General features: G+C 55.1%; 1 protein-coding gene across 3 annotated transcripts; it reads left to right on the top strand.

Annotated features, from left to right (window-relative positions):
• The first annotated feature begins 863 nt into the window (after window positions 1–863).
• Window positions 864–16,832, top strand: NPR1 (natriuretic peptide receptor 1). Of its 3 annotated transcripts, XM_054527514.2 has the most exons (23): window positions 864–1,166; window positions 1,845–2,659; window positions 3,333–3,532; window positions 4,011–4,124; window positions 4,535–4,670; window positions 5,346–5,437; window positions 6,225–6,360; window positions 6,587–6,671; window positions 7,816–7,936; window positions 8,648–8,722; window positions 8,965–9,042; window positions 9,488–9,592; window positions 9,858–9,929; window positions 10,042–10,198; window positions 10,476–10,631; window positions 10,894–11,062; window positions 11,796–11,942; window positions 12,030–12,153; window positions 12,308–12,376; window positions 12,662–12,836; window positions 13,136–13,234; window positions 15,948–16,039; window positions 16,194–16,832. In XM_054527514.2, the coding sequence occupies exons 2-23, from the start codon at window positions 1,939–1,941 to the stop codon at window positions 16,254–16,256; spliced, it is 3,186 nt and encodes a 1,061-aa protein (XP_054383489.1). In that variant the 5' UTR covers window positions 864–1,166; window positions 1,845–1,938; the 3' UTR covers window positions 16,257–16,832. The 3 variants fall into 3 exon arrangements, with proteins under 3 accessions (XP_054383489.1, XP_024101673.1, XP_024101681.1); XM_024245905.3 differs by lacking the exon at window positions 864–1,166 and having other exon boundaries at window positions 1,296–2,659; XM_024245913.3 differs by lacking the exons at window positions 864–1,166; window positions 8,965–9,042 and having other exon boundaries at window positions 1,394–2,659.
• The last annotated feature ends 26 nt before the right edge of the window (window positions 16,833–16,858 follow it).

The following is a 16,858-nucleotide window of genomic DNA, read 5'->3' as shown; positions in this document are numbered from 1 at the left end:
ACCATGTCCGGCTAATTTTTGTATTTTTAGTAGAGACGGGGTTTCGCCATCTTGGCCAGGCTGGTCTTGAACTCCTGACCTCATGATCCACCCACCCTGACCTCCCAAAGTGCTGGGATTAGAGGCTTGAGCCACCTTGCCCGGCCCCATCTTATGATATTTAAGTGTGGGGAATTAAATACAATATATGTAGAGAGAATGCAAGCCAAAGCATGCCTACCATCTCAAGTTGGCCAATTGACCACAATTTGCTCTAGATAATAAGAATATTCAAGTCTCCTAAAATTCCATATATAGGAAATATACTTCAACATTCTGCTCTGTCTACACTGAATACCTTTCTCATCGTTCTATCCTCTTGAATTATTTCTTTTTTGGAGATTTTCTGGCCCCAATCCAAGCAGAATGAATAGCCCTCATCTGAGTCCTTTAGCAGTTTATCCATATCTCCCCCGTAGTGCTTAATGCATGTTGCATTAAGGTTATTTGTCCCAAATGGAGCTCCTCAAAGGCACGGACTATATATATTCATCTTTATGCCCTCGGCACCTAGTGGGTGCTTAACGTACCGAAGGTTCTCTGGAAATGTTTGCTGACCTGAAGTTTGGTGATCTCCTGTCCTGCTTAGGCGCAGCGTTGGAGAGGTTGGCGCGGCAATGCCGTCAATGACCCCTGATGACCATTAGAGGGCACACTGATTCCACAGCAGTCTGTACCGGGGGGCCCAGCTGTCAAGTGCTCCAAAACCCACTCCCCAATTTACGCCTCCAATGGTCATCTCCCACAGCCTTCATTTTAACAACCCTCAACACAAAACAGTCATTTTCTTGGGGCGTCCTTGAGGTGTGAACCTCCTCCCTCCCAGAAACCCACCCACTCTCCCCATCTTCCTACAATTTGGGCGCTGAAGATTTAATTCCGCCCTGACACCAGATCATTTTTCACAGCTAATCTGCACAGTCTGGAAGGTGGCAGGGAGGGAAAGAGAGGGAGATCATAGAAGGACTGGGTAACAAGCACTCTGGGCTCGCCTTCAGCTTTAACGGACTTTCCAGAAACCCGTCACCTTCCACCCCACTCCCAAACACACACATCCACGCACTCACACAGTTTCCTGCCAGGATCCCAAACCAGCACATCTTTCCCTCTTCCCCCGAGGAGACCAGGTAGGAGGCGAGGGAAAAGGTGGGGCGCAAGCGGGTCCCGATTGCTTCCACACACACCCTCCGTTCAGCCGTCCTTTCCATCCCGGCGAGGGCGCACCTTCAGAGGGTCCTGTCCTCCAAAGACGTAGGCGTGGGGCGGCCGAGACCGGGGAAGATGGTCCACCGGGAAGTGAGCGGGCTGGGCGGCGGGGAGGAAGGAGTTAAAGATCCAGGATTGGCTCTTCTGTCACTGAGTCTGGGAGGGGAAGCGGCTTGGGAGGGAGGGTTCGGAGCTTGGCTCGGGTCCTCCACGGTTCCCTCCGGATAGCCGGAGACTTGGGCCGGCCGGACGCCCCTTCTGGCACACTCCCTGGGGCAGGCACTCACGCACGCTACAAACACACACTCCTCTTTCCTCCCTCGCGCGCCCTCTCCCATCCTTCTTCACGAAGCGCTCACTCGCACCCTTTCTCTCTCTCTCTCTCTCTCTCTCTCTCTCTCTAACACGCACGCACACTCCCAGTTGTTCACACTCGGGTCCTCTCCGGCCGACGTTCTCCTGGCACCCACCTGCTCCGCGGCGCCCTGCGCGCCCCCCTCGGTCGCGCCCCTTGCGCTCTCGGCCCAGACCGTCGCAGCTACAGGGGGCCTCGAGCCCCGGGGTGAGCGTCCTCGTCCAGCTCCTGCTCCTTCCCATAGGGACGCGCCTGATGCCTGGGACCGGCCGCTGAGCCGAAGGGGACCGAGAAGGCCATGGTAGGAGCGGTCGCCTGCTGCGGTGCCCGCTGAAGCCATGCCGGGGCCCCGGCGCCCCGCCTGCTCCCGCCTGCGCCTGCTCCTGCTCCTGCTGCTGCCGCCGCTGCTGCTGCTGCTCCGGGGCAGCCACGCGGGCAACCTCACGGTAGCCGTGGTACTGCCGCTGGCCAACACCTCGTACCCGTGGTCATGGGCGCGCGTGGGACCCGCCGTGGAGCTGGCCCTGGCCCAGGTGAAGGCGCGCCCCGACTTGCTGCCAGGCTGGACGGTCCGCACCGTGCTGGGCAGCAGCGAGAACGCGCTGGGCGTCTGCTCCGACACCGCAGCGCCCCTGGCCGCGGTGGACCTCAAGTGGGAGCACAACCCCGCTGTGTTCCTGGGCCCCGGCTGCGTGTACGCCGCCGCCCCGGTGGGGCGCTTCACCGCGCACTGGCGGGTCCCGCTGCTGACCGCCGGCGCCCCGGCGCTGGGCTTCGGTGTCAAGGACGAGTATGCGCTGACCACCCGCGCGGGGCCCAGCTACGCCAAGCTGGGGGACTTCGTGGCGGCGCTGCACCGACGGCTGGGCTGGGAGCGCCAAGCGCTCATGCTCTACGCCTACCGGCCGGGTGACGAAGAGCACTGCTTCTTCCTCGTGGAGGGGCTGTTCATGCGGGTCCGCGACCGCCTCAATATTACGGTGGACCACCTGGAGTTCGCCGAGGACGACCTCAGCCACTACACCAGGCTGCTGCGGACCATGCCGCGCAAAGGCCGAGGTAAGACGCTGGCACACCCCGTCCCGCCGCTTAGCCGCAGGGCCTCCCCTCTGACCCGCCGGCGGCATCGGGACTTCCTCTCTCGTCTGGGGGCACTCTTCTTTCTCCTCGCCGTTCTTCATTCTACTTTCAGCTCCCCGGCCCTTTCTACAGCTGAGTTTCTATTTCCCTCTTCTTCCGCCACCCTCACCACGTCTCTATCCTCTCACCTCCCCGACCCCCACTCATTCCCTCCCACCCTAGCACAGCTCGGTTCCGGTCCCTTTTTCCCTCCCACATTTTCTCTCTTCCCTATAGCCTTCTCCCCTCTTTCATCCTCTCCTCTCATTGCGCCTCATCCGCTCTCTTCTCCCCCTCCCTCTCGCTCCTCTCTCTCTCCTGGCCCCATCCTTCTCCACCTTCAGCTCCACTATCCCCCTCTCCCTACCTGTTCCTTCCTCCCTTCCACCTCCCCCTTCCTCCTCCCCCCACCCCCCGCCCCCGCCCCCGCCCCTTCCACCCTTCGTCCTTCTCCTGCTGTGGCCTAGGCTGAGCTGGGAGTTACCACTTAACTCTCACTGGGTCTCTCCTGCCCCCTATCTCTAAACTTCCTCCCCTGGGTGCCCCCGTTTTCCTGCTCCTGTCTCTCCCGCAGTACCTAGGCTTCTCTCTCTGACTCCCCGTCTTTCTCCAGTTATCTACATCTGCAGCTCCCCTGACGCCTTCAGAACCCTCATGCTCCTGGCCCTGGAAGCTGGCTTGTGTGGGGAGGACTACGTTTTCTTCCACCTGGATATCTTTGGGCAAAGCCTGCAAGGTGGACAGGGCCCTGCTCCCCGCAGGCCCTGGGAGAGAGGGGATGAGCAGGATGTCAGTGCCCGCCAGGCCTTTCAGGTGAGTACCTAGGTTTGAAGCCCAGGCTGTCTCAGCTTGTGGCACATCATTTCTGGGCACTGTGTCCCTCAGCATCTGAAAGAATTCCAGAAAAGAGTTTTTGGTCTGTTTGTTTCTTTATGCACTCCTGGTAACTCACAGAACAGAAAAGAGGTTGGTGATGCTCACTGGGAATTAGGCAATGAAGGGCAGGGGACCGCCCAGGGCGCTTAGGTGCCAGCAGGCTAAAAAGATAAGAAAATGGGCTTGAGGTGGGAGGAGGATAAAGTCCCACAGCCTGGACAGGACTTGGAGAAGCCATCCCATTGGATCCGCTGCTTTGGAGTGGGCATCACTTCCTGCAGGGCATAGGGTCCAGTTTGACCTTGAGCTAAGCAGAGATGCAGCTCTGGGAGGTGGGCTCCCAACTGTTGGGGCCCCACAGTACTAGGGAATAGTCAGCTCCCAACTCTCCGCTCTCCACTGACCCCTTTCTCAGGCTGCCAAAATCATTACATATAAAGACCCAGATAATCCCGAGTACTTGGAATTCCTGAAGCAGTTAAAACACCTGGCCCATGAGCAGTTCAACTTCACCATGGAGGATGGCCTGGTAAGAAGGGGTCCCGGGACCCTCCATCATGGATCTCCAGCCCCCACTCCATGACCCTCTGCCAGCCTCCATCTTTCCCTATTCCCAGTTCTCCCCTTCCTTCCCTCCCTTCCCATTGTTCCATGTTTCTCGTGATGATGGAGGAGGACGCTGGCAAGTTCAGCCTCTGAAACTCAGGTCATCATCAGTAATATGGAGACGATACATCCTGCCCTGTCTACCTAGTGGGATTCAGGAAGTGATGCTAATCCAAAGGCATCGTTTAAATAGTAAAATCTCCCTGTGATGTAGGGGTGTTATTTTCTCCCATCCTCTTCCAAAATCCCAGTGCCTCTTGTTCCCTTCCCCACAGCTCCCACCTCCATGCCCTTCATATGCCCACCCCAACCGACCTCTGTTTGCCCCTACAGGTGAACACCATCCCAGCATCCTTCCACGACGGGCTCCTGCTCTATATCCAGGCAGTGACGGAGACTCTGGCACATGGGGGAACTGTCACCGATGGGGAGAACATCACTCAGCGGATGTGGAACCGAAGCTTTCAAGGTCAGGGCCTGGAGGCGGCTGGAATGGGCTGCCTTGGGGGATGAATCCCAGGTGCCCAGTGTCAAGCCATGAGAAGCCTATTGTCCTGCAGCAGTTACCTATGCACACCAGCCTTTTCCTCCACAGCTTTTTTCAGGCCCATCCCTCAGAAGTCCTACTAAGTGTCCAATCTCAATCATCCCTGCTGGGCACTGAGTTCTTTTACCTTTCTTTTTCTTTTTTTTTTTTTTTTTTTTTGAGATGGAGTCTCGCTCTGTCCCCAAGATTGGAGTGCAGTGGCGCAATCTCGGCTCACTTCAACCTCCGCCTCCCAGGTTCAAGCGATTCTCCTGCCTCAGCCTCCTGAGTAGCTGGGATTTCAGGTGCCCTCCACCAACACCTGGCTAATTTTTTGTATTTTTTTTTTTTTTTTTTTTTAGTAGAGACGGGGTTTCACCACATTGGTCAGGCTGGTCTTGAACTCCTGACATCAGGTGATCTGCCCGCCTCAGCCTCCCAAAGTGCTGGGATTACAAGCATGAGCCACAGTGCCCAGCCGTTTTACCATTTACTATCATTCTGTACACATGTATGTTTGGAAGGCAAGGCAAAAAAGATTAGAGGATGAAAAGATGAAGCGGGGCACCCCTGAACTTCCATTCTCTCAAACACAGTCATCTTCCCGCACGTCCTCAGGTGTGACAGGATACCTGAAAATTGATAGCAGTGGCGATCGGGAAACAGACTTCTCCCTCTGGGATATGGATCCCGAGACTGGTGCCTTCAGGGTAAGTTTGTGCACCCAGAAGACAGTGCCAATTCCAAATGACATCTCACCCTCCTACTTCCCCCCACAGCCCTGCCAGGACACCTGTTTATCCTGTAGCCATTCCACCATGCCTGGACACTTACAAGAGCCCTGGATAAAACAGACCCAGCTCCAGTCTGGGGAAGCCACCAGAATGATAGGGACTCACAGGCATCACACTTGGGGAGCCCCATGCCTGAGGAGGGAGCACAACCCTGCCCTCAGGGAGCTCCAAAGGGAGGCAGGCAGGACCGCCTCCCAGCAGAGACAGGGCCGTGAAAGACGCACATTACACAGCTCTGCAAGCGACCAGGGACAGGAAGACGCTGAGGCCAATGGCGGCAAGGGACAGGTCATCCAGAGAAGGCTTCCTGGAAGAGGGGCACATGGACTGGGCCTGGGAATGTAGGCTAAGGTGAACATTACCTTCTCCTGTTTTCTACCAAGAAAATAAGTAGAGAAAAATCAATGCTTGGTTGGTGCTTCAACCAAGATTATAAACTACCTGAGTGTAGAGATCGGGTTCTAAATGGAGTTTTCTTTATAAAACCCTTGATAGTTTTCAGGTGTTTCCACTTGAATAATATGTGTGTGGTATGAGGTCCTGTATCCAGTTGCAGTGGGGGCTTGGTAAGCAGGTGACAACCCAGATATATATGTAGGCTCTGGAAGCAGAGCTGGGGTAGGTGGGAGGTGAGACTGCTGCACTGCACAGCAGGCCTCCCCCTGCAGGCCCTGGCCTAGCCACCACTCCTGCTCTCCCTTAGGTTGTACTGAACTACAATGGGACTTCCCAAGAGCTGGTGGCTGTGTCAGGGCGCAAACTGAACTGGCCCCTGGGGTACCCTCCTCCTGACATCCCCAAATGTGGCTTTGACAATGAAGACCCAGCATGCAACCAAGGTGACTGCCCCTTGCCTTCCAGGACTCCATCCCGGAGATGCTGCATCCTTCCCCTAAGCACAGTCGAGTAGGTGCTCCTGTCCCATGCTGAGGGCTTTCTGGAGAATGAGTCCTGCCTTTTTCTTCCCTTCATCCATTATCCCAGTTCACTAATGGACTAAGAAAGTTCTTCCTCCTGCTGTCTAACCCAAATCTCTCTTGCTGCAATATGGACTGTCTCCTGCAGATCACCTTTCCACCCTGGAGGTGCTGGCTTTGGTGGGCAGCCTCTCCTTGCTTGGCATTCTGATTGTCTCCTTCTTCATATACAGGTGAGCTGTGATGTGGGGGGGTGAGTGAGGCTGGGGGACCCGGAGAACCAATAGCAGAGGAGGCGGTGGGGACCCAAAGGGAAGAAGGCAGGGGTGAAGGGACAGCAGGGGAAAACCAAGGGAGATGAGGAAGAAAGGAGGCTTAAAAGCCAGAGGAGAAAGAAAGAGAAGGGAATGGCAGGGTGAGGGGAGGAGACAAGGATAGGAATGGCCAAGGAGAGTCAGAGAGATCCAAGAAGCAGAGAAGTTGATGGGTGACATCATAGGGGCGTGGACTGGTTTTCCTTGCTACTCTTGCAGGCCAGATGGGAAGCAACGTTCTGAACCTTTGCAATCATGCCCATGTTAGTTGAGGAGGGTGGTGAGCCCTGGTGTGTGCCAGGTGCCCAACCTAGAATGGAGAAGGGAGCTGAATGAGCCTTGTTCCTGCCGTCCAGTGGAGGCTAAAATGAAGTACAAGAGGAGTTAATGATATACGAAAGCAAGGAGGGAGGGGAGAAAATCACTGCTGGTTGAGCGTATAATATGTGCCAGGCACTTCCACATACACTACTTATTTATTTATTTATTTATTTTTATTTTTTTATTTTTTGAGACGGAATCTCGCTCTGTTGCCAGACTGGAGTGCAGTGGCATGATCTCGGCTCACTGCAGCCTCCACCTCCCAGTTTCAAGCGATTCTCCTGCCTCAGCCTCCCATGTAGCTGGGACTACAGGCACATGCCACCACACTCAGCTAATTTTTGTATTTTTAGTAGAGACAGGGTTTCACCATGTTGGCCAGGATGATCTCGATCTCTTGACCTCATGATACGCCCACCTCGGCCTCCCAAAGTGCTGGGATTACAGGCATGAGCCACCGTGCCTGGCCTCATGTACACTATTCCTTTTCATTCTTATAATAGTTAAGAATGAAATAGATATTGAGGCCTCATTCCCAAATAAGGACATTGAGGTGATTCCCCCGAGGTCCCCAGTGAGGCAGAATTTCCCCCAGCCATCCTGATTCTCAGTCCGGAGGATAGAATTCCCCCTCCATATCTGAGTGCATGGTGTGGTCCCACGGCTCGAGGAGGGGCGGCTGAGCACCCTGCCCTGGGTCAGGGGCTCAGCCACAGGCTCAGATGCAGCCTTTGTACCCCAGGAAAATGCAGCTGGAGAAGGAACTGGCCTCGGAGCTGTGGCGGGTGCGCTGGGAGGACGTTGAGCCCAGTAGCCTTGAGAGGCACCTGCGGAGTGCAGGCAGCCGGCTGACCCTGAGCGGGGTAAGAACACTGGTGTTTGTGTTGGGGGGCAATAAAGGAGAGGTGGGTACAAGGGGCAGTGCCTGAGGGGTAGGGAAGGGAGCAGGATTCTAGTCCCAGCTCTGCTTTCACTTGCTGTGTGACCTTGAGCGACTCATAGTCCCTCTCCGAGACTGTCTCAGATGATGATTACAGCAGCAGAGCCTCCCTCACAGGGCTCTTTTAAAGGTCAGAGGAGATAGTCCTGTGAAAACACTTTAAAAAAAAAAGTAAATGAGGAGGAGATTTTATGATGTGGAACATAAAGCAGGGTGGGCCAGGCACAGTGGCTCACATCTGCAATCCCAGCACTTTGGGAGACTGAGGCAGGAGGATTGCTTGTGCCTGGGAGTTCAAGACCATCCTGGGCAACATAGCAAGACATCGTCTCTACAAAGAATACAAAGATTAGCATGGTGGCGCATGCCTGTAGTCCCAGCTACTCTGGAGGCTGAGGTGAAAGGATCATCTGAGCCCAGGAGTCTGAGGCGGCAGTGAGCTAGGATAGCACTGCTGCACTCCAGCCTGGACGACACCATGATACTACATGTCAAAAAAAACCCAACAACAAAAAGGAAGGGCGACACAAAGATAAGGCAGAATAAGGCAGGGTAATAAAGACCAGAGCACAAGCAATCAAGATGCAGACTGGGCCCACCAGCTGACCATTCCTCCTGCTCTCCCTCCTTTCAGAGAGGCTCCAATTATGGCTCCCTGCTAACCACAGAGGGCCAGTTCCAAGTCTTTGCCAAGACAGCATATTATAAGGTGGGCCTGGGGAAAGATCACTGGGCCTTGGGACTGGGGCAGGAGTGTACCCTGATGGAGGACTGGTGGGAGGTTCTGAGGGAAGGAGCAAGCTGGTGGGGAGCAGCAGATGGGGGCCCTGGGGGTGGGCTATTGGGAACAAGTGAGGGTCCTGAGGGCAGGGATGGGCTGTCGGGAGCAGCTGGAATTCCCAGGACATGGGACCATGCTCTTCACAGTGACAGTCTCCATTCCATGCCCAGGGCAACCTCGTGGCTGTGAAACGTGTGAACCGTAAACGCATTGAGCTGACACGAAAAGTCCTGTTTGAACTGAAGCATGTAATGTGGGGAGTGAGGCAGTGGCATGGAGAAAGGGCCCTCGGGGACGCAAGGGAGACTGGCCAATAGAACTAGTTATGGAGGGACCTCAGGGTACCCCAAGAAAGGGGCAGGGACTGGAGCCCTGGGATGGACCTTCATCTTGTGGGTGGGAGTGGGGGGATCCTAAGCTAGGAGAAGAGACCACTGGAGATAACCTGGAGGAATCTTGAGGGGCCCTATGTGATGTCCCTGGGGGAGACAGGGTTTAGGAGGCACAGGAAGTAGGAGCAGATTCTGGGGAGGGTGGGCTAAAGGACATGGGTGGGAATCACCAGGGAAGATCCTAGTGATGGTTGCAGAAAATGAATAAGGAGTTAAGAAGAGTGAGGGTCCCTGAGGCTAGTGAGCAGCTTGGTGAGGAGCGAGGTCTCTGTCAAGCTCCTGATGCCGGTCCCACTTGCAGATGCGGGATGTGCAGAATGAACACCTGACCAGGTTTGTGGGAGCCTGCACCGACCCCCCCAATATCTGCATCCTCACAGAGTACTGTCCCCGTGGGAGCCTGCAGGTGAGGGGGACAAGGGGTGTCAAGAAACCTGGGTTCTAGCCCTGGCTCTGCCCCTGACTGGCCATAAGACCCCAGGCATGCCTCGCCCTCTTTCTGACCTTTCTGGCCCCATCTGTAAAAATGGGAGTTGGGGAAGGGCAGTGGCACTAGAGTCAATCCAAAGTTTTGTCCTGTTCTACCAGTTCACATCAGTAGGACCCTGCACCCTCCTCCAACTCCCAGGGGGGTCTGCAGGGGATTGGTCTGACTCTTATTGCCCCAGCAGGACATTCTGGAGAATGAGAGCATCACCCTGGACTGGATGTTCCGGTACTCGCTCACCAATGACATCGTCAAGGTATGCCCCTAAGCACCTATTGGATGTGTAGGGGAGGGGCCAGGCATGCTTCTCCTGGCCATGGGTGTAGGTCCCACTCATGGCCAATACCTCTGCCCACTCACGTTTCCAGGGCATGCTGTTTCTACACAATGGGGCTATCTGCTCCCATGGGAACCTCAAGTCATCCAACTGCGTGGTAGATGGGCGCTTTGTGCTCAAGATCACCGACTATGGGCTGGAGAGCTTCAGGGACCTGGACCCAGAGCAAGGACACACCCTTTATGCCAGTGAGCCTTGACCCTTGAACCTAACACCTGCCCTCAGCACCACCCAGTAGGGAGACTGATGCAAGGCCTCTGATGGGCTTGGGCATGCTTGTCCTGACTCCAGCCTCAATTCATTCACCCGTGAAAAAGGGAAGGCCAGACGAAGTGGTCTCTAAGGCCTCCTCTAGCTCTAACACTCTGTGATGCATCCAGATCAGTTTCGGCCACATCCTTGTTTCCCCCTCACCCCTTAGCTCTGGGCTCCCTCACTCGGTGACTACCGACCTCTGACCCACAGAAAAGCTGTGGACGGCCCCTGAGCTCCTGCGAATGGCTTCACCCCCTGTGCGGGGCTCCCAGGCTGGTGACGTATACAGCTTTGGGATCATCCTTCAGGAGATTGCCCTGAGGAGTGGGGTCTTCCATGTGGAAGGTTTGGACCTCAGCCCCAAAGGTGAGAGGAGCACGCCTTCCGTAAACCCGGCCACAGTCTCAACGAACCCCAGCCCCAGGGAGAGGGTCCCCTGGCAGCACCACCACACCTTCCTTCTGGAATGGGGCTCAGTCACCACCCTTTGACCCATTGCTGCCAGTGACCAGTCCTCCGCCCCCACGCCTTGGTCTTGGACTTCCCTTGCCATCCCAGCTGGTTGCCCCAGTCTCTCACTACGCCCTTGGCCAGCCCCACCCCTCAGCTCCTCTACCTCCCAATACAGAGATCATCGAGCGGGTGACTCGGGGTGAGCAGCCCCCCTTCCGGCCCTCCCTGGCCCTGCAGAGTCACCTGGAGGAGTTGGGGCTGCTGATGCAGCGGTGCTGGGCTGAGGACCCACAGGAGAGGCCACCATTCCAGCAGATCCGCCTGACGTTGCGCAAGTTTAACAGGTCCCTGGTGTTTGTCATGGATCCCCCAGGCCCCTCCTCCATAGCCACCATTTACCTAACGCTTCTGGCTCCGGCTTATCTCAGCAGTGGCAGAGGGAGACCACTCACTTCTTCCCTGTACATAGTCAGCTCCAGCCCAGCACAGCCTCACGACCCTCTTCGAAAATACAGCATGACTCAGCTGTCCCCACAGTCCCCTGCCATTCATATCCCTTCCCTCCACCATCGACACCCCACACCCTTCCTGCCCACTCCCCTTGCTGGCCTCTAGACTTCTCAGCAGTGTGTAGAGTAGATGGGCCTCCTGCCTCCTGCCCTGTAGGCTCTTGGCCCTCCACAGGAGCTCCTGCCCCACCCCTTGATTTCCCTTCCCCAGCGTGCCCACCAGGCCCAGTTCCTCCAGACACACCCTTCTGTGGCTATCACTTTGTCCGCAATTGACCCTTGTCATTCTCCATCTCCTTTACCTCCTTCTAACTCACTGGGTTCAACAAAGATGAACAAAATGTCCATATGTCTGAAGCTTCATACTTGACCTTGGGATCTCAGAGGGGAATTGAACTTTCTTCCTTCTGTTTTCCCCTGCTCCCCGCTATCCTGCTATGCCCTCAACCCTGAGCGTCTCTAGAGACCTCACTGCAGCCTGGGCAGGGGAAGTGCCTAGGGGTGGGCGCTCATGGGTAGGCTGTGCTGCTCCTCTCTCACCATCCCCACCGCCACCTCCTGCCCCCAGGGAGAACAGCAGCAACATCCTGGACAACCTGCTGTCCCGCATGGAGCAGTACGCGAACAATCTGGAGGAACTGGTGGAGGAGCGGACCCAGGCGTACCTGGAGGAGAAGCGCAAGGCCGAGGCCCTGCTCTACCAGATCCTGCCTCAGTGAGTGCCTGAGTCTGGGAACCCCCCCAACACAAAGCCCCTGTCCCAACCCCCCACTCTGATCCTGCACCTGCCCTGACCCCTTAGCTCAGTGGCTGAGCAGCTGAAGCGTGGGGAGACGGTGCAGGCCGAAGCCTTTGACAGCGTTACCATCTACTTCAGTGACATTGTGGGTTTCACAGCGCTGTCGGCGGAGAGCACGCCCATGCAGGTAGGCCAGGGTTTAGCCGCAGGTGCCAGGCAAGCAGGCTGGCCTGGCTCAGCATCTGGATCCCACCAGACCTGCCTTCTGGTTCTGCTTTACCCACCTGACCCCAGGTGGGGTCCCCTACTTCCTGTCTCTCTTAGCTTCTCTTCCCTTCCAGGTGGTGACCCTGCTCAATGACCTGTACACTTGCTTTGATGCTGTCATAGACAACTTTGATGTGTACAAGGTGAGGGTGGGAGTGGGGATGGGAAGGGACAGACAGACATGGACAAGGTCAGAAAAAGATGAGGGGTAGGCAGAATGATGTGGAGTCTTAAGAGAGGAGATCAGGGGACACGGGCAGAGACAGTGACACAGGGAGACCCGGGAACAGGCAGAGAACCCATGTGGGATGGGGGATGAGCAAAGACAGATGAGGGTACAGAATGACAGATGCTGCACCCGGTGTGACGGTGTGGCTGGCCACACAGTTGCAGCCCTCAAGTCCTGCACCCCCTCGCCACTCTCACAGGTGGAGACAATTGGCGATGCCTACATGGTGGTGTCGGGGCTCCCTGTGCGGAATGGGCGGCTGCACGCCTGCGAGGTAGCCCGCATGGCCCTGGCGCTGCTGGATGCTGTGCACTCCTTCCGAATCCGCCACCGGCCTCAGGAGCAGCTGCGCTTGCGCATTGGCATCCACACAGGTAAAGCCACTGAAGGTGCAGGCGGGCATCCAGAGGCCAAGGCTTCGCAAGAGAAACTTGTCCCCTGGCCCAGCCCCCCTCGCCCTTTCATCTCTCTCTCTGTCTCTCTCTCTCTCTCTCTCTCTGTCTCTCTCTCTCTCTCTCTCACACACACACACACACACACACACACACACACACACACAGCTGGGACTTCAGATCCTGCCTCCTGCCTCTCTTGGACTGTCCACCTACCTCCCTTAACACCCCTCCCTCCCTCACTCTCTGATGGGCTCTGCTCCTTCCCTTGCTCCTCCCAGGACCTGTGTGTGCTGGAGTGGTGGGACTGAAGATGCCCCGTTACTGTCTCTTTGGGGATACAGTCAACACAGCCTCAAGAATGGAATCTAATGGGGAAGGTACAGCGCCCCCTCCTAGATGGAATGGGGAGGGCAGGGTGGCTGAGGGAAATGCCACTCTGGGGCAGCCTGTGCCTGCACAGCCCGTTTCAGCTCCTAGCCCTTTCGCCTCCCAAGTTCCCCTTCTCATAATATTAATAGTTCAACCTGGGCTTATCACCTTGACTGTAATCAGAGACTCAGGTTCCTGCTGTCCCTCTTGTCAAACGATGTAAAAGTGTTTCCAGGCCAGTGTTGGAGAGTTCCCAGCAGGAATCCTATTTTAAGACCCTCTGTGGGCCGGGCGTGGTGACTCACACCTGTAATCCCAGCACTTTGGGAAGCCAAGGCAGGCGGATCACCTTAGGTCGGGGGTTCGAGACCAGCCTGACCAATATGATGAAATCCCGTCTCTACTAAAAATACAAAAAACTAGCCAGGCGCGGTGGCGGGCGCCTGTAATCCCAGCTACTCAGGAGGCTGAGGCAGGAGAATTGCTTGAACCTGGGAGGCAGAGTTCGCGGTGAGCCAAGATTACGCCATGTACCCCAGCGTGGGCAATAAGAGTTAAACTCCGTCTCAAAAAAAAAAAAAAAAGACCCTCTGCTCCACCTTTGATGTGGTAAAGATGGCTTCAGAGCCAGCATACTTGGCTGTGAATCTCAGCTCCACAGCTGGCTGTGTATCAGTTTGCTATACCTCTCTGAGCCATGGTTTTCCTCGTCTGTAAAAAGAGGGAAAAAATCTACCTCACAGGGATTATGTGAGAAACCCATAAAAAATGTCTACCACATAATTGTCATTTAACTTTTCTGAGCCTTAGCTGATTATCTGTAAAATGATGTGTATCTCAGGATTGCAAGAAGCCTAGTCCCTGGTACCCAGCAGGCACCTAATAAATTCTTGCTCCCACCCACCCCTTGCTCTTGCCTCCTGTTTATATTCTATCCTTCTGCTGTATTCGACACAATTCAATGCAGTAAACATTTATTGAGTGACTACTGAGTGCCAGGCCCTGGGATAGTAACATGGCCCAGATCCAGAGTTAGCTGAGAAATTCATGTGGACCCCATCTAAACCTTATGGTAAAAGAAAGGCTGCTTGGGAGCCAGTCCTGGGAGCCCAGAGGGATCTAGTTCGGCAAATACTCCCTGGGCACTATTTTGGGGGCTGTCAGAGTAGAGCCCCTTGCTGAGGGTCCAGTCCTCAAGGAGCACATTCCCAGAAATTGTTCAACATTCTGGGTGCTGGGGATGCTTGTAATCCCAGCACTTTGGGAGGCCGAGGCGGGCAGATCACTTGAGGCCAGGAGTTGGAGACTAGCCTGGCCAACATGGTGAACCTCCTGTCTCTACTAAAAATACAAAAAATTAGCCGGGCGTGGTGGCTCATGCCTGTAATCCCAGCTACTCAGGAGGCTGAGACATGAAAATCACTTGAACCCGGGAGGTGGATGTTGCAGTGAGCCGAGATTGCACCCCTGGGCAACAGAGCGAGACTCTGTCTCAAAAAAAAAAGAGAGAAAGAAAGAAAAGAAAAGAAAGAAACTGTTAAACATAGTAAGGCCACTGTGATTGATGCAAACCCCAGAAGTAGGGACATGAGTTCAGACAGTGGTCAAAGAGGGGGTGTGGCAATATTGGGCCCCACTCCATCACTGACCTCGTCAGCCACTTGGGCAGATCACCTTGGGCCTCAGTTCCTCGGCCACAAAATGAGGGTATAGCATTAAATCATGGAAGCGACAATTTACATAGTGCTTCCTAGGTAGCACATTCCGTTTGAATACTTTATGGATGTTAAATTTAATCCTCACAACAAGATCTTGAGATGGGTACTAACACTATCAGCATTTTACAGATCAGGGAAATGAAGCAGAGAGAATTTCTATTACATACCCAAGCAAGTATCCAAGCTGAGGTGCATACTGAGGTAGTGCAGGATCCAAAGTGCCAGCTCCTAACCACTATGCTGTACAGAGCCCTGTGACACTCCAGAGACTGCTGTCCAACAGGATGTTCTGCAGTCATGAAAATGTTCTGTATTCTGTGCTGTCCAATACAGTAGCCTCTAGGCACATGTGGCTACTTATCACTGAAAATGTGACGGGTGCAACTGAGGCCCTGATTTTTTTTTTTTTTTTTTTTTTTTTTTGGAGACAGAGTCTCGCTCTGTCGCCCAGGCTGGATGGAGTGCAGTGGTGCGATCTCGGCTCACCACAACCTCCGCCTCCCAGGTTCAAGCGATTCTCCTGCCTCAGCCTCCCAAGTAGCTGGAATTACAGGTGTGTGCCACCACACCCAGCTAATTTTTGTATTTTTAGTAGAGACGGGGTTTCGCCATATTGGCCAGGATGGTCTCGAACTCCTGGCCTCAAGTGATCCTCCTGCCTCAGCCTCCCAAAGTGCTGGGATTACAGGTGTGAGCCACAGCACCCAGCCTGAATTTTTAACTGTATTTAGTTTAAATTAATTTAAGTTGAAACAGGCACATGTGATTAGTGGCTACTGTATTGGATTACACAGCGCCAGAGTTCTAAATGAGAGGCTAATGTGGTCACGCACTACATTCAGGGGGTGGGGCCTCTCCGAGCTAGAGGGCTTCCTGGCCCAAAAGAGGGAGAGAGGGTACCTGTCCACCTGTCCACCCCCACAGTCCCTGGTCTCTTTTGCCTCTACTTTCCTGCTCTCCTCTCTCACATTGCTCACCTTCCCTTCTCCCCTGTCCTACCCAGCCCTGAAGATCCACTTGTCTTCTGAGACAAAGGCTGTCCTGGAGGAGTTTGGTGGTTTCGAGCTGGAGCTTCGAGGGGATGTGGAAATGAAGGTAGAGGGAGAAGCCTCTGCCCTCCCCACCTTTTGGGGTCCTAGAGGGAGTTACCCTTCTCAAGCAGCCAATGCCACTCCCATCCCTAAGGCTCTCATCTGACTGGGGAAAGGGCATGTGCCACTCCCCAGCCCATCCTCTTTTTTCCCTCCAGGGCAAAGGCAAAGTTCGGACCTACTGGCTCCTGGGGGAGCGGGGGAGTAGCACCCGAGGCTGACCTGCCTCCTCTCCTATCCCTCCACACCTCTCTACCCTGTGCCAGAAGCAACAGAGGTGCCAGGCCTCAGCCTCGCCCACAGCAGCCCCATCGCCAAAGGATGGAAGTAGTTTGAATAGCTCAGGTGTGCTGACCCCAGTGAAGACACCAGATAGGACCTCTGAGAGGGGACTGGCGTGGGGGGATCTCAGAGCTTACAGGGAGCCAAGCCCACGGCCATGCACAGGGACACTCACACAGGCACACGCACTTGCTCTCCACCTGGACTCAGGCCGGGCTGGGCTGTGGATTCCTGATTCCCTCCCCTCCCCATGCTCTCCTCCCTCAGCCTTGCTACCCTGTGACTTACTGGGAGGAGAAAGAGTCACCTGAAGGGGAACATGAAAAGAGTCTAGGTGAAGAGAGGGCAGGGGAGCCCACATCTGGGCCTGGCCCACAATACCTGTTCCCCCGACCCCCTCCACCCAGCGGTAGACACAGTGCACAGGGGAGAAGAGGGGTGGCGCAGAAGGGTTGGGGGCCTGTATGCCTTGCTTCTACTGTGAGCAGAGACTATTAAAATCTTTATTCCAGTGACAGTGTCTCTTCTTGAGGGAGAGAGG

This window comes from Pongo abelii, chromosome 1 (assembly GCF_028885655.2).
Source record: "Pongo abelii isolate AG06213 chromosome 1, NHGRI_mPonAbe1-v2.0_pri, whole genome shotgun sequence".
NCBI lineage: Eukaryota > Metazoa > Chordata > Mammalia > Primates > Hominidae > Pongo > Pongo abelii.
Note: the sequence above shows the minus strand (reverse complement) of the source record. Positions and strands in the feature narration are given on the sequence as shown.

Excerpts from the sequence above, each read along its gene's own strand:
- NPR1 (XM_054527514.2), top strand. The coding sequence starts at position 1,939 with ATGCCGGGGCCCCGGCGCCCCGCCTGCTCCCGCCTGCGCCTGCTCCTG. Across the intron at positions 3,533-4,010 it reads GTGCCCGCCAGGCCTTTCAG|GCTGCCAAAATCATTACATA; the intron begins GTGAGTACCTAG and ends CCCCTTTCTCAG. Across the intron at positions 4,125-4,534 it reads TCACCATGGAGGATGGCCTG|GTGAACACCATCCCAGCATC; the intron begins GTAAGAAGGGGT and ends TTGCCCCTACAG.